The 22,872-nt window shown below is 46.3% G+C and overlaps 1 protein-coding gene across 1 annotated transcript; it reads left to right on the top strand.

Moving 5' to 3' along the window:
- The first annotated feature begins 5,688 nt into the window (after nt 1–5,688).
- Nucleotides 5,689–14,071, top strand: LOC128097345 (PRAME family member 8-like). The gene is made up of 4 exons (XM_052717778.1): nt 5,689–5,856; nt 9,780–10,092; nt 10,572–11,159; nt 11,958–14,071. The coding sequence occupies exons 2-4, from the start codon at nt 9,806–9,808 to the stop codon at nt 12,523–12,525; spliced, it is 1,443 nt and encodes a 480-aa protein (XP_052573738.1). The 5' UTR covers nt 5,689–5,856; nt 9,780–9,805; the 3' UTR covers nt 12,526–14,071.
- Nucleotides 14,072–22,872: the final 8,801 nt, after the last annotated feature.

Genomic DNA, 22,872 nt, shown 5'->3' with positions numbered 1-22,872 from the left:
AATGCGACATTACTAGCCTAAGAGAAACTATGTGACTTACCTTGTGTTTTGAGAATGGGTAGGGCCCTGAAAATGGAACTCACCCTCACTGAGTTTGTTTCCCCAACAGCTGGAGACCCTTTGCAGACCACCTACCTGGAAATGACTGACTTTAGCGAAGGTGACACCACCTTAGTAAAAGCTAGAGTGGAAACATGACTCTACTTAGTCTGATGCAGTGGTTCTCAACCTGGGAGTCAGACGACCTTTTCACAGGGCTCACCTAAGACCATCGGAAAACAGGTACTAACATTACCATTCATAACAGTAGCAAAATTACCGTTATGAAGTAACAACATAAATGATTTTATGGATGAGGGTCACCACAACATGAAGAACAATATTAAAGGGTCACAGCATCAGGAAGGTTGAGAACCACTGGTATAATGTCTTATCCCTATGGCTCGGAAGCCACAGGTGTGCACTGATGTTTAATGTGACATGGACAGTCTCTGTCCATTCTGGACTGTGGAGAAAGTTCTCCATCCTCCCTCACCTGAGCACCTGCTCCAGATGGACCTTGAGGAAATGCACCCCGTTCATATAGAGATGTCAGAGAGCGATGAATTTGGGTAACTGGAATGTGATTGTGGCAATGCACCCCTCTTCCAGGTCTGTACACATATATTCAATTAAGTTTATAGTCTCAATGATGCCCTAGAGAAAAAGCTTTTGAGTCGTTATCGTCTGGTCTGTGTTAGAGGGGAAACTTGCCAGGGAATGCAGCTTTCACAATGTGTTCACTTCTAATTCCTGGATATAACCTGGCTCAAAAATGTTCAGGAGTCCCAAGATGCCGTGTGTTTTACATACTTTTCTATTGCCGTGAAAGGAGAGTAGGGCCTGAATGGTAGAACTTCCCTGTAACTAACTCCTGCAAGTTGTTTTCTGACATCCTTTCAGGCTAAGGGTTAGGAGTCCTTCTCTCTCATCACAGGAACACACCAGAGTGGGCGTCCCTGCTGTGACAATGGAGGAGACCTCAGTTGACCCCCATTCCACTCACTCTCTGATGGTGTCAAAGCTGTGGTGCCCTCCCGGGTAGTGTGGTGGACTCACAATCACTCCTGTGAGTTTTACTTCACCATTATTCCACCCAATCCCAACCTCTGCCCCTCTAAATCCTCTTCTATGGGGGTACAGGAGATGGCACACCGAGCGCCATAAAGGTGAACCCACTTCTGATCATCTCTCACCCCCTCAAAGGAAGGCAGATGTCAGCCTATTGGTACTCTCTATTCAACTAATGGGACATGGCTGAGAATAGGTAAGGAGAGCTGTGAAATAAAACTGTGGGTGTGTGTGCACGCGCATGTAAGCGCGCTCCCAAACATGCTCACAGCACATGGGTACAGGTGCCCACAGAGGCAAGAAGAGGGAGTAGGATCCTCTAGAGTTGGAATTGCATGTGGGGGTGTGAGTGATGGGAACCAAACTCAGGTCACCTGGAAGAGAAGCACAAACAAGCTGCTAATTGCTGAGCCATCTCTCCAGCTCCTGGTGCCCACTTTTATTTTTAAAAGCTTTAGAACTTGCCGTGGTCTTGCTTAGCTATATTCCAGTATTTGAGAGAATGAGGCAGGAGGACTGTAAATTTGATGCCAGTCTGGGTGCACAGCAAGACAGCCTTTAACCCAAACCCAGGAATGTAACTCCAACTGAATGGCAGTTAAATAGTTTCACATTTAATTATTTATTTTATGTGTGTGTATATAATGTAACAAAGAAAGGCTTTTTAATTTTGCACAAAGGCAAAACAGTGTATGTGTTGGTATTTGCATGACCCAGCATGCATGTGAAGGTCAGAAGACAATTTGCAAGAGTTAGTTAGAGGGAAATCCTACCATTCAGATGCAGGGAATGGAATTCAGGTTCTCAGGCTTGGTGGGAGCTGTGAAGGCACAGGTTGTTTCTAAACACTTCTCCAGATGCTGAAATGGACAGCCTTAGTTGGTGTTTTCTTTGAGCCAGGGTCCTACTAAGTAGCTCTAACTGGTCTTGAACTCTCTTTGTAGTATAGACTAGCCTTGAGGTCACAAAGACCCACCTGCCTCTGCCTCCTGAGGGTTGGATCAAGATGGCAGTTCTAATGATCTATCTGACACAGAGGACCTCCCATGTTGCACTGGAGTCTAGGGGTAGAAAAGAGTGAGAAAAGAGTTTAACATTACCTTTAACTTGTTTATTTTGCTTTTTAAGTCATTGGGTTACTCTAGCCTGGAGTGGAAACTATGCAGGAGGCAGAGGTAGGCTCATCTCCATGAGTTTGAGACCAGTCTGGCCTACACGGTGAATTCTATGTCAGCCCAGGCTACATAAATAAAATAAAATAAAATAAAATGAAATCTACAAATTAACAAACAGAAACATTTGTGATGAAAGCAAAGCTTCATTGGGAGCCGAAACCAGTCTTCAATCTGTATGAGAAGAGACAGAAGCCAGAGTTCTCTTGGCCATCTTGGGTCTATGTCCCCAGTGGATGTGGTGTGGGCCAGGTGAGATGGGGTGTCCTGATGGAGGTGGGTGACAACAAGGTCTGGACACGGAAGATGGGGCCCAGTCCAGCAGAAACAGGCTCTCAGACTCCAAGTCTCTTCTCTGGTTCTTCAGAAGGTTTATGATGCCATCCACTCACACCACTACTTAGCAGCCCCCGGCTTCCAACCACTGGCCCTTTTGTAACTTTTTATGTTGAAATAACATTTTTCTCAGTTTCCTAGGCTGCTGTGGACTTGCTCTGTGGCTCAGGCAGATCTTGAACTTGAAGTTCTCCTGCATCAACTTTCAAATGGCAAGGATACTAGAAAGGTCAATCACTATGAGACCAGCCTGGTCTATGTAGAAAATTCTAGGCCCGCCAACCGTTACAGGGTGTGATCCTATCTCAAAGAAAGGGAAATCTCATAAGGTGTGGTGGTGGTGGTGGTGGTGGTGGTGGTGGTGGTGGTGGTGGTGGTGCACACCTTTAATCCCAGCACCCTGGGTTGGGGGGCAGAAGCAGACAGGTCTCTGTGAGTTCAAGGTCATCCTGGTCTACATAGTGAGCTACAGTGAGCTCCAGGACAGCCAGACCTACATAGTGAGACCCTATTTCAAACAACAACAGAATTCTTTAACTTTCAGGTGGAGGTGGTCCCCACCATGTTTCCAGGGACATTGACCTCCTCTATGTTGCTTGCACTCCCACACCCCAGGTTGCCACAGCTCCCAACACCGGGGCTTCTAGATTATCACCTAACCCCTCAGGTCTGATGTCAAGACACTCGGTGGCACTGAGCCCCTGCTTCCCTTGTTAGTTGTTTACTAGAGATAGGGGTTCACTCTGTTGTCGAGGCTAGACTCAAAACTGTGACGATCTTCCTTCAGCCTCCGACTAAGGTGTAAGCTGCACCACCACTCTTGCTTACCTTCATTCTCATTTTTTAAAGTATGCACTTGGGAGGCAGAGGCAGGCGAATCTCTGAGTTCCAGGCCAGCCTGGTCTACAAAGCAAGTTCTAGGACAGCTAGGACTGTTACATAGAGAAACTCTGTCTCAAAAAAAAAAAAAAGGGTATTTATTTTTGTATGTCTGTGGGTCAGAGGACAAGCGTCAAGAGTCAGTTTTCTTCTCCCACCGCATGGGCCTGGGTGTCCGAACTCAAATAGCCAGGCTTGGTGGTGGGTCTCCTCAGCCACTGGGCCATTCCACTCCCCCACGTGGGCTCCCGCTCTCCAGCGCATCTTCTCCACGAGCCAGTGTGCCAGCTGATACTCTCCGAAGTACCCCCTATCTTCTGGGGAACTGAGGTGGCTTTGTCCTCAGAGCCAAGTCTTTTCATCATTTTAGAGCAAGGGTCTCATAAAGCTTAGGCTGGCATCAAGCTTGCTAGGTAGCCAAAAATGGCTGAACTGATCCTCCTGACTCCAACTCCTGAGTTCTGGCATTACAGACATGCCCCGCAGTGTCCTGTCTGGTAGGTACAGTGCTTGCTAAACAGAGGACTTTTGAGGATGCTGAAAAGCAAGCACTCTACAAACTCAGCTCTCTTCAAGGTCCCTTGCTACAATATTAATGGATACAAGCCATCCTCCTGCCTCAGCCTTCTCAGTGGCCGCCATGGCAGACTGGTAGAGCATCCAGCTCAGCCCCTGATTCCAGAACATGTTCATAATTTTATCAACAAAAATTTCAGCTTTATACTTTTTATGTCTGTTATCAGGCACAGATTAGCACCCCTCGTCCCCACTGACTCACATTTAGAACTAGGTGGGTCACAAATGAATACAATGCAGCCAGATCTGTTGGCTCACAACTGTAACCATCCTAGGAGGAAGGCTGAGGCAGGAGAATTTCTAAGAGTTGGAGTTCCAAATCAACCTTAGCTACAGAGCAAGACCCCATCTCAGAAATGTTAAGTCTTAAACCTCAGGACAAATGGTTGAAGTGCCTATTTAACATAGCAAAATGGACCAGGCCACTGGGCTCGCTCAGCATGTCAGTTCCTGTTTGCATGCTCTACCCGGAACTCTCCAGCCCAGGGGTTGGGCTATCCTTCTCACAGAGGCTCTTCCCTATATAATCTAGCCATTTTGGGTACCTTCCCCGTCCCTCCCCCCCTTTAAACCCTTTACCTTCTTGACTGCAGCACCTGATTCCCCTCTCTCCTCTCTTTGTCCGGTTTCCTCACATGGCTCAGGGGCTTGTCTACTCTGGACTCTCCCAGATGATCTACACTAATCTTCTCCTCCACCGTATCTAGGAACAGCCATATCCTTTCCTTTTTATTTTTATTTTTCATTCAAGAAACAAATCCAAAACGAAGTACAAAAATAAGCAAATAAATAAAACAAATATATAAATCAAACTCCATCATACCTAGGAATAGTCATGTCCTTTCCTTTTTATTTTTTTCATTCAAGGAATAAATCCAAAATGAAGTACATAAATAAGCAAATAAGTAAAACAAATATAAATCTTTTGACTTTCACCGAATCTCGTTTTGTGTGTGTGTGTGTGTGTGTGTGTGTGTGTGTGTGTGTGTGTGTGTGTGTGTGTGTCTGTCTGTCTGTCTGTCTCTGTGGTTGGTCGTCGTCGTCTCCCCGCCCCCCCCCCCCGCCCCGCCCCCGAGCTGAGGACCGAACCCAGGGCCTTGCGCTTGCTAGGCAAGCGCTCTACCACTGAGCTAAATCCCCAACCCTGGGTTTTTCTTTTTTGTTGTTGCTTTTTTTTTTTTTTTTGAGACAGTCTCACTATGGAGACCTGGCTATATTGGAACGCTATGCCGAGCAGGCTGAGCTCGAAATGATAGGGATCTGCCTGAATCGGCTACCGGAAGGCTGGGATTAAAGGCGTGCACCATTTCCCGCGGCTTTCCGGGGTTGGTTTGTTTGTTTTTTCCTCTCAGAGAACTTGGCCTTGAACACACAGAGATCCCCCTGCCTCTGCCTCTCGAGGGCTTGGGTCAAAAGCGCGCGCCATTTCGCGGGTCTTTCTGCTCTTTATTTTTTTTTTTTCCTTCTCACAAAGACCTTGTATTGAATCCAGACGCAGAAAAAGCCCAGGCAGGGCGGAGACTCAGTCATCCAATCGGCTGACAGCTTGTGGTTGGCAGGCGGGGCTACAAACCGGAAGTATGAGACGGAATACGGAAGGGGAAAAAAAACTTCAGACCGGAAGTGCGAGGCGGAAAACGGATAAAAATGCTTCAGAACGGAAGTGTGAAGTGAAGATGGATGAGAAATTTTCAGAGGAGTCAGGGAAGCCTTGAAGCGCGAGCCTGGAGTGACTGCCTGGTTCTTCTGGGATTCTGAGTCCTGTAATTAGTGCTTGTTTCTGGTAAGTCAACCACCTCCATTAGGGCACACTGATTCAGGGGCATTTGACTCAAGATGCCAAGGGAACTCAGATTTCTTCTCTTCATACGGACGCATTGCAGACATTGGGTTTACACATGATGAAGTTTACCGTCATCTTATATGTCTTTTGATTTTAATTTGTTGGTTTCATTTTTATTAATTTTTTTGGGGACAAGGCCCCACTATGCTGCCCCAGCTCACCTAGAATGTAGCTCAAGTTGGGCCAGAAATTAAGAAACAGCCTGCCGCCCCTCCCCTCTCCAGCCTCTGTAGTTCATGATTACCAGTGTGTTTCACCAAGCTCTGGTTAATATCAAATTATTATTTGTTTTTTGAGACAAGGTTGCACTCTGTAGCAGAGTGCCTTTAAACACCTAGCAGTTCCGCGTCTGCCTCCCCATGCTGGAACTACAAGCTGGGGGTTACCCGAATATCTAGAATTATGCCTTGGTTTGTGTCAATTTAGAAGTTATATTCTTTGGTTATTCAGTCTCTAGTAAGGATGGCCTCAGACTGCCTCATCCTCCTGACTGTTAGAATTAAAAACCTGAGCCCAGCAGTGGTGGTGCATACCTTTACTCCCAGCACTCTCGGGGCAGAGGCAGGCAGATCTCTGAGTTCGAGGCCAGCCTGGTCTACATATCAAGTTCCAGGACAGCAAGGGCTACACAGATAAACCTTGTGTCTGGGGTGGGGGGAGTTAAAAGCCTGATTAACTACTAAAGGCTTGTTTTTGTTTTTGTTTTTCAAGACAGGATTTCTCTGTGTAGCTTTGCGCCTTTCCTGGAACTCGCTTTGGAAACCAGGCTGGCCTCGAACTCACAGAGATCTGCCTGTAAAGGCTTATTTTTAAATATCCGTTTCTTTTTAGAGACAGTCACATGTAGAACAGGTTGAAGTAGAACTCACATAAATTTTTTGTTTGAAATGGAGTCTTATGTAGCCAAGGATGGTCTTGAGCTCGATATATATAACTGGGGCTGGCCTTGAACTCTTGATCTTTCTTCCTCCTAATAATTGGGATGCATGTTACAAGACTGTCTCATCATATCTGACTTTACATTTTTATTTTATTTATTTTGGTTTTTTTTTTTTTTTTTTGGTTTTTTTTTTTTTTTTTTGGTTTTTCGAGACAGGGTTTCTCTGTGTAGCTTTGCGCCTTTCCTGGAACTCACTTGGTAGCCCAGGCTGGCCTCGAACTCACAGAGATCCGCCGGCCTCTGCCTCCCGAGTGCTACATTTTTATTTTATTTTTATTTTGTTTTTAGAGACATAGTCTTATGTTGTCTAGCCTGACTTTAAACAATCTTCTTAATTCCACCTTCTCAGTGTTTGGATTTTATTTACTTATTTTGGTTTTTCAAGATAGGGTTTGTCTGTGTATCCCTGGCTGTCTGGAACTTGCTCTGTAGACCAGGCTGTAATGAGAAATGCCCATCGAATGGAATTTGCTTTTGTTTGATTGTGTTAAGTTTTTTAAGACTTAGTCTCATTAAGGCCAGGATGGTCTTGAACTCCTGACTTTCCAACTCTACATTTGATTAGTTTGTAATTCCCAAAGTTCACCTTTTTGTTTGTTTGTTTTGTTTTTTTTTTTTGAGACAAGGTTTCTCCGTGTAATTTGGAGCGTGTCCTGGAAGTAGCTCTGTACACCAGGCTGGCCTCAAACTCACAGAGATCCGCCTGCCTCTGCTTCCTGAGTGCTGGGGTTTAAGGCCTGCGCCGCCCAGCAAGTTATATACTTTTTTTTTTTTGAGACAGGGTTTCTCTGTGTAGCTTTGGAGCCTGTCCTGGATCTCACCATGTAGACCAAGCTGGCCTCGAACTCACAGAGATCCACCTGCCTCTGCCTCCTGAGTGCCGGGATTAAAGACGTGCACCACCACAGCCTGGCTTTTTTTTTTTTTTTTAAGTTATATACTTTTCAAGTTACTGTTTTGTGGCTTTATAAATTGAAATTTCTTTTAAGCCGTATCTTTAAAATAGTACTGGGAATGAAGTTTGATAACACAAGGCACAAATCCCATTTCTTCTGGGGACTGAAGCTGTAGGAATGTAGTTGGTTCAGCCTGGTCAATTTGGCAAGACCTTGTCTCAAGACAAAGCCAAGTGGACTGCTAGCACACTCCTGGAGTCATAGCACTGGGGACACAATGGAGGAAGAACCCCAGTTCCAGGCTATCGTAGGGTACTCAAAGTGATCTTGTCACTACATAAAATGAAATGAATAAGTTGGATATGTAGCTTAATGGGAGAGTACTTATCTAGCATGGGCCAGGCCCTAGGATCAAACCCCAGCACTGTACACCATGTGTATGCCTAGTGCTCATGAAGGCCAGAAGAGGGCGGATCCCCTGGGTACTAAAGTTACAGAAGGTTGTAAACCACCATGAGGGTGCTGGGAACCAAACTCAGGTTCTCTAGAAGAGCAGCCAGTACTCTTAACTGCTAAGCCATATCTCCAGTCTTGGGTTTTGTTTTTATTTGTTTGTTTTTGTTTTTTCCTTATGATACCCTCAACTTGGACTGGCCAGAAACTATACAGACTAACTGGCCTGGAACTTCTTCCAAAGTGCTGGGGAGGCTCCTGCCACCATGCTATGCATCATTGCAGTATTTTCAAAGTAGAGTCTACTAGCCAGGCATTGTAACCAAAACACAAAATTCCCTCCTAAAGTAGGCAGGAAGATGGCAAGCCTGGGCCACATAGTACCATCAAGGGCAGCCCTGACTTCATAGCCATTCCACACCAGCTTGGACCACAGACAAGACCATATTTCAGAAAGTAAACAAAGAAAGTTAAAAGTATGGCTGGAAGTTTTTCCTTTTCTCATCCATTTCCTCACCTAGTCTTGAATGCAACATTGGGAAATTCTCTTCCTGTAATCCTCTCTGCTTCAGTATCTTCATCTCAAAGTCACTGTCTCCTAGACACTCTCCAGACAGTTACATGGTTTGAGAACTGCTTGTGAGAGCTTGTTTTATATGTGAGTCACTGTCTCAGTCTCCAGAGTAGTATGGCATAGCTTAGTATCCTCCATTAGGCTCTAAAGCTTTGAAAGTAATGAGTAATGATTAATGCACATTTCATACACCCTACCCTCAGTCATTCCCAGGCAGGTTCAGCTCATCAAAAGCAAAATATGGGGGACTGGAGAGATGGCACAGCAGTTAAGAATACTTAATTGCTCTTGCAGAGGACCCAGATTCAATTCCCAGGACCTGCATGATGGTTCACAACCACCTGTAACATAGCACCGGTTCCAGGGGATTCAGTAGGCACACATGTGGCACACATACATGCCTGCAGGCATAAAATAAAATAAATACATCTAAAAAAATTAAAACAAGTAGGATATGGGAAGGTTAGGCATGAAACATTCCCATGGCCTTCCTTTCCCATGAGCATCTTGAGAGATGATCAGTGTTCCCGTTGCCATAAAAGGATGGGGTTCAGCTCTTAGGTTCCTGGGTACCCCTTCCCAGTAGGAATTGAATTTGGAGGAACAGTGGCTGCCTTTAGATAGCACAGTTGAGAAGGTATGGTCATATGTTGTTCCTATATTTGAATGTTTGGTTCCCAGTTGGTGGACTGTTTTGGAAGGATTAGGAGACATGGCCTTGTTGGAGAAGGTAAGTCACTAGAGGTGGGCTTGGAGGTTTCAAAAGCCCACGCCAGACCTTCATTGCTTGCGGATGAGATGTAAGCTCTCTGCTACTTCTCTAGTGCCATGCCTACCTACCATTGATGGTCATGGATTAACCTTCTGAACCTGTAATCAGACCTCCAATTAAATGCTTTTATAAGTTACCTTGGTCATGGTGTCTCATCACAGCAGTAGAAAACTAAGACAAGTGAGAAGTGGGGTTTCCTAAGACACAGCTTCCTTTATTTTTCACCAGGTTTTTTCAGACTAAAGAGCTGAAGGATGAGTGGTCAGGCCCCACCCCCGCTCCTGCAGCTGACAGTGCAGAGGCTGCTGAGGGAGGAGGCCCTGGCCATCTCTGCTCTGCAGGACCTGCCTACGGTGCTGTTCCCACCACTGTTCAAGGAAGCCTTCAACCACAGACAGACTAACATCCTGAGGGCTATGGTAGCAACGTGGCCCTTCCCCTTCCTTCCTGTGGGGACCCTGATGAAGACTCCCCACCTGGAGACCTTGCAGGCTGTGCTGGATGGAGTAGACATGCTGTGGACACAGAAGGTTCTCCCCAGGTAAGCGAGAGCCAGCTAGGGTAAAATGGTGGACACTGGGGTACAGGGAAGAGACATCTGGAGTAAGGGAGAATGAGGTCAAAGGTCGATCAGAGGCTTCTGGTGGTATCATCTTGGAAGATTGCAGAGGCCCTGACCCCTGTTGAGCCCCAGTATAAAGGACAGTTGGGTATGGAGTAGAGCTTAAAGCAGCTGTAGCCACAGTGGAATGAACTCTGGCTCTCACACAGGTTCTAGAAGTGAGTGGAAGAGAGAGTCAAGAGTAACTGAATGGAGGAAGCAGGACAGGTCTTTAGATGCAGCTCAGGCAGAGAGCCCCTTGCCTGGAAGGCATGGGGTGCTGTGTGGAGACTCAGGACTGAAGAGCATAAACAAACACACATAACAGAGCAAGGACCAGGCGGCAGCAGAGCTGCCTGGGAAAAGCTGGCTCTGGGTTTGGTCTTTTGTGTCTCCTGACACTTCCGTTCTACTCATAGGAGGCGGAAGCTTCAAGTGCTTGACCTGAGGAATGTGCACCACGACTTCTGGGATGTTTGGGCTGGAACAGAGGGTGAAGACTGCTCAGCAGAGGCTGTGTGTGAAAAGCAAACCACAAAGCGCCATCCTAGATACGCACTGAGGCAGCGTTTGAAGGTGGTCACGGACCTTTGCCTCAGGTTCCATCTGAATGAACACCAAACATACTTGTTACAGTGGGCCCAGCAGAGAAGAGGTTTCATAAGGCTGTGCTGTGTGAAGATGCGGATTTGGGCATTGCCCGTCTACACCGTCAGGAAAGTCTTGATGGTTTTCCAGCCTGACAGCATCCAAGAGTTGGAACTGAATACAGGTTGGAGTCTGTCCACTCTGGTGCATTTTGTATCTTACCTGGACCAGATGAGGAATCTTCAAAAACTCCTTTTAACCCGGATCCACAAGAATACCTTCAAGGTTCTAAATACCCCCACAGACATACAAAAGTGTATCACCAAGTTCGTGTCTCAGTTTTCCAAACTCAACTGTCTCCAACATCTCTCCATGAATGGCGTCTACTTTTCCAGTGAGCACATGAAACAGTTGTTCAGGTAAGGTAGGATGGAGAGCGATTTCTGCTCCCGTGGCAACCCTTCCTCTCACATTAGAGAGTAGTGGGCACTTGAGTGAGATCAGCCAACCACTGTGGTTTCACAATCACGGAGTCATCACAGCATCCAAGGGTTTTGTTCCCATTTTAACGGAGTCAGGAGCTCAGTTTGTTCAGTGACCACCCATTAAGCAGAGTCTGAGCTGGGGTAGGAGATATGTAGAGAGTGGCCTTGCTAGAAGACCAATCGGTGGGTCAGATGTAGTAAGCATGTGCTGTGTATTCTTGCTTGGCATTCTGTCTAAGATAAGGGGAAGGGAATAGGTCAGAACAGTGGGCCCAGAACTGGAGAGGGCCCACATCCCTAGGGAACTCTGTGCTTAGCATTTGTGTGTCTTCTAATTTCCCACATGCAAAATCCTTTTTTGAGCCCAGGTAGGACCTGAGTAGAAATGGGTGGAAATGAGTGATACCCACTGTGCGTGAGAGGTAGGGGTGAGGAACTTTAGGACAGACTGTACTGGGAAAGGCAGAGTGTGCCCTCGGCTAATGTGGCTAGCACAGGTTCTCTTCTTGATAGTAATGGACTACACACCTGTGGACTGAGTAAGTCCCATTCTGATACTCACAGGCCTCTCTGCCAAGAATGGTGAGACTAATGAGCAGCATCCTGGATATTGATCTCCATTATATAGTCACATGACCTGAAGACAAGTGGTCACCTTTACCTCTATGCTAACCCTAACACCAACTCTCTCCATCTCTGTGTGCCAGAACTAATCACTTGGTCTCTCCCTAGGTACCTGAAGACCCCTTTGGACACCCTGTCCATTACTATGTGCAAGCTCTCACAGTTAGATTTGAATTCCTTGTCCCAGAGCCAGAGTCTCCATCAGCTCAAACACCTGAATCTGAGACTTGTGAAGTTAATTGATTTATATCCTGTGCCTTTCCATGATCTCCTAAAGAGTGTTGCAGACACTCTGCAGACCCTAGAGTTGGAGGGCTGCTGGTTGGTGGACTCTCAGCTCATCACCCTCCTGCCTGCCCTGAGCCAGTGCTCTCAACTCACCAGGGTCAATTTTTGTGACAATGACATCTCCATGGCTGTCCTGAAGGACCTTCTGTATCACACAGGCAACCTACGCCAGTTGACCCAGGAGCTGTACCCCGCCCCTCTGGAGTGCTATGATGACAGGGGTGATGTCCGTGTGGGAAGATTTGTCCAACTTTGTCCTGAGCTCATGGATGCACTCGCTACTGTAAGGCAGCCCAGGAGAGTCTCCTTTGCTACATATGTCTGCCATGAATGTTGTCAGCGCTGTGTCTATGACCGGGAGACCAAACTTTGTCGTTGTTGGCAGTAAATGGGGGATGGTTGCTTCTTGATACTGAGAAATGAAAGCCTAACACAATAGGTCTTTCATCAAGGGGAGCCAGAGCTTATAGCCACACTCTCACTGCTTAGTGTTTGGGCAACAGTGGTATGCAGTAGGGTCAGACCACAGGGACTGAGGTTGACATGGAGAACAGTGGGGCTTGAGGACAAGTGTTTATGGAGTCAAAAAGATAATTCTGCATTTCTTTTTTCTTTAAGATTTATTTCGTGTATGAGTGGTTTATCTTCATATGTGTGTGCTTGGTGCTTGTGGAGGACAGATGAAGGATTGGATCCCCTGGAACTGGAGTAACTGAACCACCATGTGGGGGCTGGGGATCTAACATGGGTCCTCTGCAAGAACAAGTGCTCTGAGCTGCTGAGCGAGCCATTGCTCCAGCCCCAATTCTGCATTTTCTAAACGAGTTCTGGCAGGACATGGTACACACATGGTAGTTGTGAGGTAAGGGTCAGATTTTGAAACCTGGATATTCTCCTGGTGTCCTTCCCTGCCATTAACCTGGTTTCAGTGTCACTGTTTCCCTTGGACTGTTGAGCTGGAAAGACCCTGTGTTGGCAGCAGATGTACAAAGATACAGAAGACGACACTTTGGCAGAGACTTGCAGCCAGCTTCGTGGATGAACAGCTCCTTTACCTTTGGTCTTTTTACTGTGAGCCAGCCATGGTCAGACTGCCTAGACCACACACAGCCTGTGTGCCAGCCATGGTCAGACTGACTGCCTAGACCACAGCCTGTGAGCCAGCCGACTGAACTTCATTTAGTTCTGATCTGTAGGGTTCTAGCGTTCTGTTCCTTTAGCCTGTAGAAAATCCTGACTAACATCAAAGTAAACTGAAGGCAATTAGACACTGTTTTCTTTTCCTTCCCTCTGCCTGGGTGTCTGTTGTGTCCCACTGTGTGTCCGCTCAGCGCTTTGTGTGTACAAAATTTTCAACCTAAAGTGAGCAGTGCAGTCTCCTGTGAGGGCTTTGGGGAATGGTCGAAGCATTCTAGCTGGTGTATTTAGACTAGGAGGTACTGTGGACATAGCCAAGACTGCTGAAGCAAAATCAAAGATAGAAGCCACCTTGCTTGCTCCCTCCCTGTTTATCTCTTTCATAGTCACCTATTGCCCAGGCTGGCTTCGAAATTCCCCTGCCTCAACCTCCTAAATGCTAAGATTACTGAAGTATGCCACTGTGGCCAGCTTTTAAATCACATGTCTGTGGGGCCCTATTCTTCAGGACTTCCAGCCCTCTGGGTGTCCCTGAACATAAAGGTCTCCAGCTGATGGACAGATGTCCCTGTCCTGTCTTAAAGGATTGACAGACCTTAACTGCATTATAAGTGTTCAGGAGTAAACTTTTATTTTGTTAATGAGTACTGTAAATGTCCAGGAATAAACTTTTATTTTGTTAATGAGTACTTTAAATGTCCAGGAGTAAACTTTTATTTTGTTAATGAGTACGTAAGCCTACCCATTGCACTCCCCTGTGTTTGTATGTCGTGGTAGCAATAAAGAATTTTGTTTCATGCCCTCTGGTTTTTCTTTTAATTGAGAAATTTTTTATTCATTTTACATACTAATCACAGATATCTCTCTTCCCTCCTCCAGCCTTTCCCCTGCAACCCACCTCCCATCCCCTCCTACAAGAAGGTAAGGCCTCCCATGGGGAGTCAGCAGAGCCTGGTACATTCGGTAGAGGCAGGTCCAAGCCCCTCCCCCTGCTTCAAGGCTATGCAAGGTTTCCCACCATAGGTAGTGGGCTTCAAAAAGACGTTAAAAGTGTGTTAAGAATATAGGAGAGAGCTGGGCAGTGGTGGTGCACGCCTTTAATCCTAAGCGCTTGGGAGGCAAAGGCAGGTGGATCTCTGAGTTTGAGGCCAGCCTGGTCTACAGAGCTAGTTCCAGGACAGCCAGGGCTGCACAAGGAAATCCTGTCTCAAAAAAGAATATAGGGAGGACTGGAGAGATTGCTTAATAGTTAAGATCATGGTGTGTTCTTGCAGAGGACCTGGGTTTCATTCCCAGCATCCACAACTGTCTAGAACTGTAGTTCAAGGGGATCAGTTAAAAAAAAAAAAAAAAAAGAAAGAGTAGATGAGATAGCCTGTTGGGGTGTTAGACCCCCCACTAGCAGGCCTAACATGTAATAAAAGAGGCTTCTGAAAGTGCTTTCTGAGATACATACACCGGCCAAGACAGAAGTGCTGTGCCATGCACACTCGTGCGCGGCACACACAAACACACACACACACACACCCCCAACACTTTAATATTTTAATTAAATAGATAAAACCTAATGGTCTGTGTTTAGCTAGTTGGCCCCCAAACTCAGAGACTGTTTCTCTGCTCTCTCCAGAGTGCTGGGAATAAAGGCAGCGGCTGCCGTGCCCAGTAACGGACCAGTTTTGCCTGGAGTGCCTTGCTGATGTTTTCTCTTTGGGGCAAGATGGAGTGTGGTAGCCAACTTGGGGACTGGAAGCTACTGGTGGACAGCAGGTGGGATCCCAAAGGTCCTTCAAGCTTCGGTGGAGGCTGGGTCAGGGACAAGGCATTCCTCAGACTCCTGCATTGAGGTAGAAGCAGGAAAGTGCAGTAGCAACCGGAAGGCCACAGAGGAGCCAGAGGAGAGGCCTGGAGTGCCAGTCAAGGCCACAGCCTAACTGCTGGAGTCAGCCCTGCAAGCTGGTTCCCACCTGTTCTCGGGGACTCAATGAGAATACAACCAACCCAGCCTCAGGAGGGTTGAAGGGTGGTATGCAGCCCAAGGTGATAGATTTTTCCTGCCCCATCCTTTTAAATTTAAAATAATTTTTTTTAACTTTAAGTGTATTGATCATATTTTTCCCCTCTCCAAGTCCTTCCAGATCCTCTCCCCGACCCAACTTTAAATTCTTTCTCAAACAAAAAACAAAAAACCAATACAACAAAACTCCAAAACCCAAGAAAAAAAAATACCCGTTCCCCCCCAAAACACACACACACACACACACACACACACACACACACACACACACACACACAAAACAAAACGGAGTCCATTATGTGTTGGTGAACTAGTTAGTCCTGAATATGAGGCCTGCCTTGGAGTGGTTGATATACCCATTGTCACTCCATTGAAGAAAATTGATTTTCCTGCTCCCAGCGGGTATAAATGGCAGTTCAGTTGTTAACCTTTACCCTAGTGACTAGGTTTTCACAAATATATATTTGTGAAATATAACAATAAAATATAATAAAACAAAAACTATCACATTGAATTGGGCAGGACAAGCCAACAGAAGGAAAAGAGGCCAAGAGAAGGCACGAGAATCAGATACCCTCAAATCCCATAAAAATACTAACCTGGAAGCCATAATATAAGCTCAGAGGACCTGGTGCGGACCTGTGCATGCTGCTTCAGTCTCGAAGTTCAGAATGTGCTTTGCTTATGGTAATTTAGAGGCCTTGTTGCGTGGTCTCCTCCACCCCTTCTAGCTCTTGCAATCCTTCTCCCTCCTCTTCTGTGGGGTCTGATGAGAGGGATTTGATTTGATGGACACAAAGAGGGTTGAGTCTTCCAAAGTCTCTCACTCTCTGCCTAATATCTGGTTGTGGGTCTCCTGTGTGAACACAGTGAGGCTTTGGTTTTGAACCAAGGGTGGTGGTGTACCAGAGAGGCTGAGGCAGAAGGATTGCTAGTTTAAGAATAGCCTTTTATCCAATGAGTTATCTCACTACCTATTTTATATGTATGGGTGCTTGCCTGCATGTGCGTGCACTCGCACACACACACACACACACACACACGCACGCACACACGCATACATATATGGGACATGGGGGTATGTACCATTTGTGTGCCTAGTGCCTCTGGAGGTTACAGAATGAACTGGAGTTACAGAATAAGAGTTAGAGGGCAGTCTGGGCTAAAAATCGAGACCATCCCTAGCAACATCCTGGGGATGAGAGGACTGCTGAACTCTGACCTAACTCACTGACCCCCTGCCTTACAGAGCCTGTGTCTCTGTTCATAATGTTCTCGACCTTCCCCTCACTTTCCAGCCCAGTGTCATGCACTTCCCATTTACTTCGCTCCTCCTCAGAATAGGCCTTCACCCATAGCAGGAATTAGTTCCTGTTCACACAGATCTGAGCGAAATGCTCACTTGGGGTACCGTACGCTTGTGAGTCCTCACCTCCTTCAGGGTCTCTTATACCTGTTCCTATCCCCTTACCTCACAACTCACTCTCTATAGCTCTTTCCACCCAGCTAGTCTTGTAGCATGACAGTTCAGGCCTCTGCTTGCTCAGTGATCATCAGAGACCTCAGTTTAGGGAGAGTGGCAATAAGACCATGCTCAGATATGCTGATGTCTCCCTCACTGTTAAATCCAGTGGCTGACAGCAGATGCCCACCACTCCCTAATGTAAAAAAGAAAGGTTTGCTGTGGTAGCAGAAACAGCTCTCCACCACCCTTCCTTACCAGAATAGCTGTTTTAGGTGGTGAACTGGCTAGTTTTATGTCAACTTGATACAAGCTGGAGTCATCAGAGAGAGGGAGCCTCAACTGAGAGAATGCCTCCATAAACTGTGGCTGTAGGCACCAGGCACACCTTTAGTCCAGCACTCAGGAGGCAGAGTCAGGCAGATCTCTGTGAATTCAAGGCCAGCCTGTCTATAGAGTGAGTTCCAGAAAAGCCAGGGCTACACAGAGAAACCTTGTCTCTAAAAAACAAAACAGCAAAAAAAGATGGTTGTAGGCAAGCCTGTAGGGCCTTTTCTTAATTAGTGATCTACAGGAGAGGGCCCAGCCCAAAGTGGTGCCTTCCCTGTCTGGTGGTTCTGGGTTCTGTAAGAAAGCAGGCTGAGGAGTAAGCCAGTAAGCAGCACACCGCCCCCCGCCCCCCATGACTTCTACATCAGCTCCTGCCTCAGATTCCAGCCCTGTTCTTCAGTGATGAACAGTGACATGGAAGTGTAAGCCAAATAAACCCTTTCCTCTCCAGGTTGCTATGGTATTTTGTCTCAGCACCAGTAACCCTAAGACAGATAGCCACTGAGAAAGTAGATGCTATTGATGCAAGGTTCCTGGACACAGTTGAGATTGGAGAACTGAGAAGTAGAAGATGACAACCCTTCCTCTGTGCTGAAAAGGTCTCTGTCATTGAAGATATTTGTGGTGATACCTGGTACATAGAATTTGCAAAGATTTCTTACCTGGCCCAGGCACAAACGGGGTCAGTGAGGTCTGACTGCATCGCATATCTAGTTCCAATTCCTGAATAAACAGTGGATCTAAAATGTTCAGGATCTCTAGGACGGTGTTGATGGTTGACACCGAAATCCACAGCGTCCTACAGCACAGCTCTACTGACATGGTTCTCAGTGAAGTAAAACTGTGCTAACCCCTCAGGGCTGCTGCGCCTCAGATGTGATATTGATGACCCGAGTTGCACAGCCACCATCCTGGGCTCCAGCTGAGACATTCCGGAAGTTCTGGTGCATAGCCACCAAATACCAAATCAAGCATGGTCAGTTTCCTACTCCTGTAAGAAAACTGGTAGAAATCTCAGAAGACAAGACCCAACATAGTCTTCTTTTACTCCACATTTGAAATGTCAGCTGGTCTCTTCTCTACTTTGTCTTATAAATATTCATTTTTTAAACTGGTAAATAACAAACCCAGGGCCTCATACAGATGCCTGAGCAGCATCTGAAGCTCTGTCTTGCTTCTCTCATTCTGTCCCCTTTCAATGTGTTCCCCACACTTGACAGTCCTTTCTCAGATGGTTCACCAAAGGCTGAGACCTCCAATCCTTCAAGCTAGGACCATCAGAAATCTCTGATCCGCCTTTGACCCCCATTCTTCCTGGCCATATTTGCCCCTTGCCTACTTTCCTGCATATATGGAGCTTGCTTCCTTGGGGTGAATCTTCTGGGTTAGCAGCACATCCGCTCCACCCAGCACAGCCTTGCAGGTCTCTAGGTCAGGCATCTTCATTCAAGACTCCACAGTGAGGCAGGAAAAGGGCCAGGCTGCCACCATTGCCTCCAGGATGCTTGTGTGTTAGTGAAGGCCTCCCTGAACAGGGATGGGAGGAGCTCCATGGGCAGGCACTCAAGACAGAGATGGCCAGGGCTTCATCCCTTAGCAGCCCCTGCGCTGCCAGCTGCAGGGGTGGGGCTGGGGCCGGGAAGCTCTTCCTGGTGGGGCTTCAATCTGCAGCCTTCTTGGGAAGCATCAAGGAAAGACTATACTTTCAGAATGAGACATAAGAAGCCAGTTTTTCCATCAGGGGACTCATATCAGAGCCAGAGTCCCTGCTCTGGCATTGGTGGAAACCTCATTTTACCCTATTCCATTCACTATCTGTTTAGTCTTGAAGCCAAACTACCTTCACTAGCAGCATGGGGAGCCTTTCACAAGCATACATGTGGACACAAGTCACTATTATTCTGTCCATTTCTAACCAGCTCCTCTTAAATCTATTCTGCTGGGGAGCTGGTACCCTAGAGCCTGAAATCTGATCCCCATCTTTTTATGGTTAAAGGATGACAATCCTCTTCCTAGGCCCTGACAGGAAGACCATGGGAAGGTCACATGTTCATCCTCCCCATAGAAAGACTGAAGAGAAAGTATGCATAGTGTGTCCTCACCTATTGCTCTCAAAACTTTGTTCCTGTTTTGGTGACACTGGGAACTGGAACTGTCAGCTTAAGATGACATGGCTGCTGTCTCACTCTCAAAGCCAGTGTGCAACAACGTAAACTTTCACAAGGGGTAGAGCCACACAAATGCATGCAGCGCATCTGGAAAGCTTGCACTCTGAGACAGGCATGCTCCCTCGACACAGGAGGATTTCCTGTGCTTCCCTGGGGTCTAGAGGGAAAAAAGAGAATGACAAAGAAATCTAGTTTTATTTTGATGTGTTTTTAAAATTTTTTTTTAATGACTTATTTACTTTATGTGCATTAGTGTTTTGTCTGCATGTATTTCTTTGAGAGAGTATCAGGTCCCCTGGAACTGGGGTTACAGATAGTTGTGAGCTGCCATGTGGGTGCTGGGAATTGAACTCCAGTCCTCTAGAAGATCAGCCAGTGCTCTTAACCACTGAGCCATCTCTCCAGCCCCTTCATGTGTTTTGTTTTGTTTCAAGACCTTCCTGGTGTTCCCTGTGGCCAAATCAACAAACCAAATGAAGGACAGCAGTAATGGAACTCTCCTCACACCTTTAATCCCAGCACTGGGGACCCAAAGGCAGGCAGATCTCTGTGTGTTCAAGTCTCTCTTTGCTTTTAAGTGCTTCTAATGATCTCTTTGGTAAATGAAGGTTTTTATTCCACCATGATCTGCATCCACTTTATGTGTTTAAAACTTTGACAACTAATAATATAAATTATATATGATTATATACATATGTACTTTTCATGTGTATGAGTTTTTTGTTTGCATGTATGTAAGTATATATACCACATGTGTGCCTGGTGCCGATGGAGGACAGAAGAGGACATGGATTCCATGGAACTGGAGTTATATATGATTGTGAGCTACTGTGTGGGTTGTGGGGATGGAATTCACTTCCTCTGAAAGAGCAGTATGTACTCCCCATCCCAGCAGTTTCCCCTTCCTCCCCTTCCCCCAGTCTCTTCCCCTCTTCTCTCCTCTGCCTCAGATCCACCACCCCTCTGCCTCCCTTCAGAAAAGAGCAGGCCTCCAAGGGAGAGCAACACCGACTCTTAAGCTTGAGCCATCTCTCCAGCACCCAGCACTTTTGACAAACTTTTCCAAAATCAAGTTCTATTTTAAATCATTTTTGACCTTGAACTAACTTTGACAGTCTCAAGGGATGATAAGAGAGCGGAATAAAATGCAACCTAATGTCAGATAAGAAATGTTTCTTGTAGTCATGGTGGGTCACACCTTTAATCCCAGCACTTGGGAGGCAGAGGCAAACAGATCTCTGAATTACACAGTGGGATCCCGCTGAGAGGGTGGAGGGGTAAGGGAGAGAGATTTTAAAATAAGTTTTAAGTGGACACTCAGGACATAATACCTTTAGCATACTTCTAATTTTAAATCCACTTCTCATGGGGAAGCTCTTCAAAGCTGTTTTATCTATTTACATGCTAGATAAAGACCAACACCTTTTTAAATTATCCTTGGCGTATTTAGCCAAAGATATGCATGAGAATGGACCATCCTGTGGTGGCTGGAACTCCAGAAGCAAGGTTGTCCAGACTGGCCATACAGCGTGGGGATCCCAATCTATTGGTTTTATCTATCTCTTTTGAGACAGTGTGTCACTGTGTTGCCCTGGGCCTTAGCTGTGGATCTTCTTCCCAAGTGAGTTACTTCCAAAATCAGGGACTGAGGGCAGCACCATTAGACACTCACCTGAGCCTCTGCTTGTACCTCCTCCCTGCTGTCTGGAATTCCGACCCAGTGGTACCTGCTCTCAGGAGGTACTAGAGAATGTGGGTGGTGGAATGTTAACTCTATGGAGGCCACCATCTTCGTCACAGTAGGGAAGTCTCCATGCTGTGAGACTTTTGTTGATTGCCTATAAGGAAGCCCAATAAACACAATGATTCATCAACTATATGTGGTGGGGAGTCATTACTTTGGTCTTCCTCTGAGGCTAACCGACCTTTCTTCATGTCCCAACATCATGCACTTCCTAGGTCAGTGTTTTACCCATAGACCCCGTATCTCCAGCCTAATATTTTCCAATTAAGCTTTTTTCTGTTTATTTTGTTGTATTTTGTTTTGTTTTGCTTTATTTGAGACAGGATCTCTTTACATAGCCCTGGCTATCCTGGAACTCACTGTGTAGAGCAGGCTGGCCTTGAACTCACAGAGATGGCTTTGCTTCCCAAGTGCTGGACTATAGGCGTGCAACACCATGCCTGGCTTTAGTTTTCTTTTCTCAAAATTTTTGTGCCTTCTGCTTTTATTGAGCAACATAATAGCAGATATAAATTGTTATTAATCTAATAATTAGTCTAGAAGTGTGTCTTAGATAAAGTATGCTTCGAATGAAACAAGCACTCCATGCAGTCTACCACGGCCTAACTAAATGTGACTTTTGAAGCACGCTTTATTAGTGTCTGGACTCACAGCTTCCTACAAACCCAGTTCCGGGGCTTCCAAGGGATCTCATCTACACCCATGAGATTTCTCCTCCATGGAAGGCAGGTTGAGGCTCTCTGTCTCAGAGTCAGATCCAGTAAAGTCACTCAGCTCCATCAGGGCACCCCATCTGACTCAGTCTAGCAATTGAGACTAGGGAAATTAGCCCCAAGATGACCCAGGGAATTTTTGATTCGATGTTTTATTTATTAGTGTATGTGACAGGGTGGGGCGCTGGTTACAGTGGACAAGTTTGTGGAGTTGGTTCTCAGATTCTAACTTAACAGAGTTCCTGGGAATTGAACCTAGGTCTCCAGGCCTGCAGGTTAAGTGACTTTACCTGCAGAGTCATCTTGCTGGACTAATACCTACAGAAGCAGACTGAAGACCAGTTTTCACTCTAAAAATTGTGTTTAAGACAAGGAATTCAAATCTTTTTTTTTCTTAATCTGCCTCACCTTGCAAAACTTTTGTGCAAATGTTTCACACACACACACACACACACACACACACACACACACACACACGCACGCGCACACACACACACACACACACACACACACACACACACACACACACGCTCGTGCAGTAAAAAACTTTTGTTTACACAAAGAGCAACTGTTGTCTTCCAGGAATTTGATGGCCTGGAGCAGTGGCTCCCTGCCCCCTTCTGTGTGTTAATTATTTTCAGACTAGCCAGTTGGATAGGCCTGTGAGTTCAGAGCCCAGCTGATACAGAAAAGTCACTGCCTGAGTTAGAATAAAATCCAGGCCCACTTCCTGCTTCTGGGTGTTTGCTCTTCTCGGTGCACACCCTCTTGAGAGAGTACAGTTTTTCTGTATAGACACTGCAGTTGGAGTGGTGGTCTCTTTCTTTGTGACCCCGAACTTATTTCTAGCCACTGCAAACGCATGTTTGTGTCTTTCTACAATGTCAGGATTTATATATTTATTCCCGTCTTAATTACTAATATAAACTCTTATCACACTTCACACAGGGAATCCTGGGGAAAACTGAAAGGTTTACAACAAGCCCCCACGGTCAGGCGTGTCTGCCTATGCCTGGCGGATACTTCCGCCTAGCTAGGTCCAGGTCCAGATAGCCATTTCCGGGTCAGGGCATCTCGCGGGACCAAGATCCATGACGTCCCACTAGCCACGTAAGCGCGCAATGTGGCCATGTGATCTACGCGCTTGCGTGTAGTAGTGACGCTGAT

Source organism: Peromyscus californicus, unplaced genomic scaffold (assembly GCF_007827085.1).
Source record: "Peromyscus californicus insignis strain IS unplaced genomic scaffold, ASM782708v3 Scaffold_5__1_contigs__length_169319896, whole genome shotgun sequence".
Taxonomy (NCBI): domain Eukaryota; kingdom Metazoa; phylum Chordata; class Mammalia; order Rodentia; family Cricetidae; genus Peromyscus; species Peromyscus californicus.
This window is presented reverse-complemented; position numbering and strand designations above follow the sequence as displayed.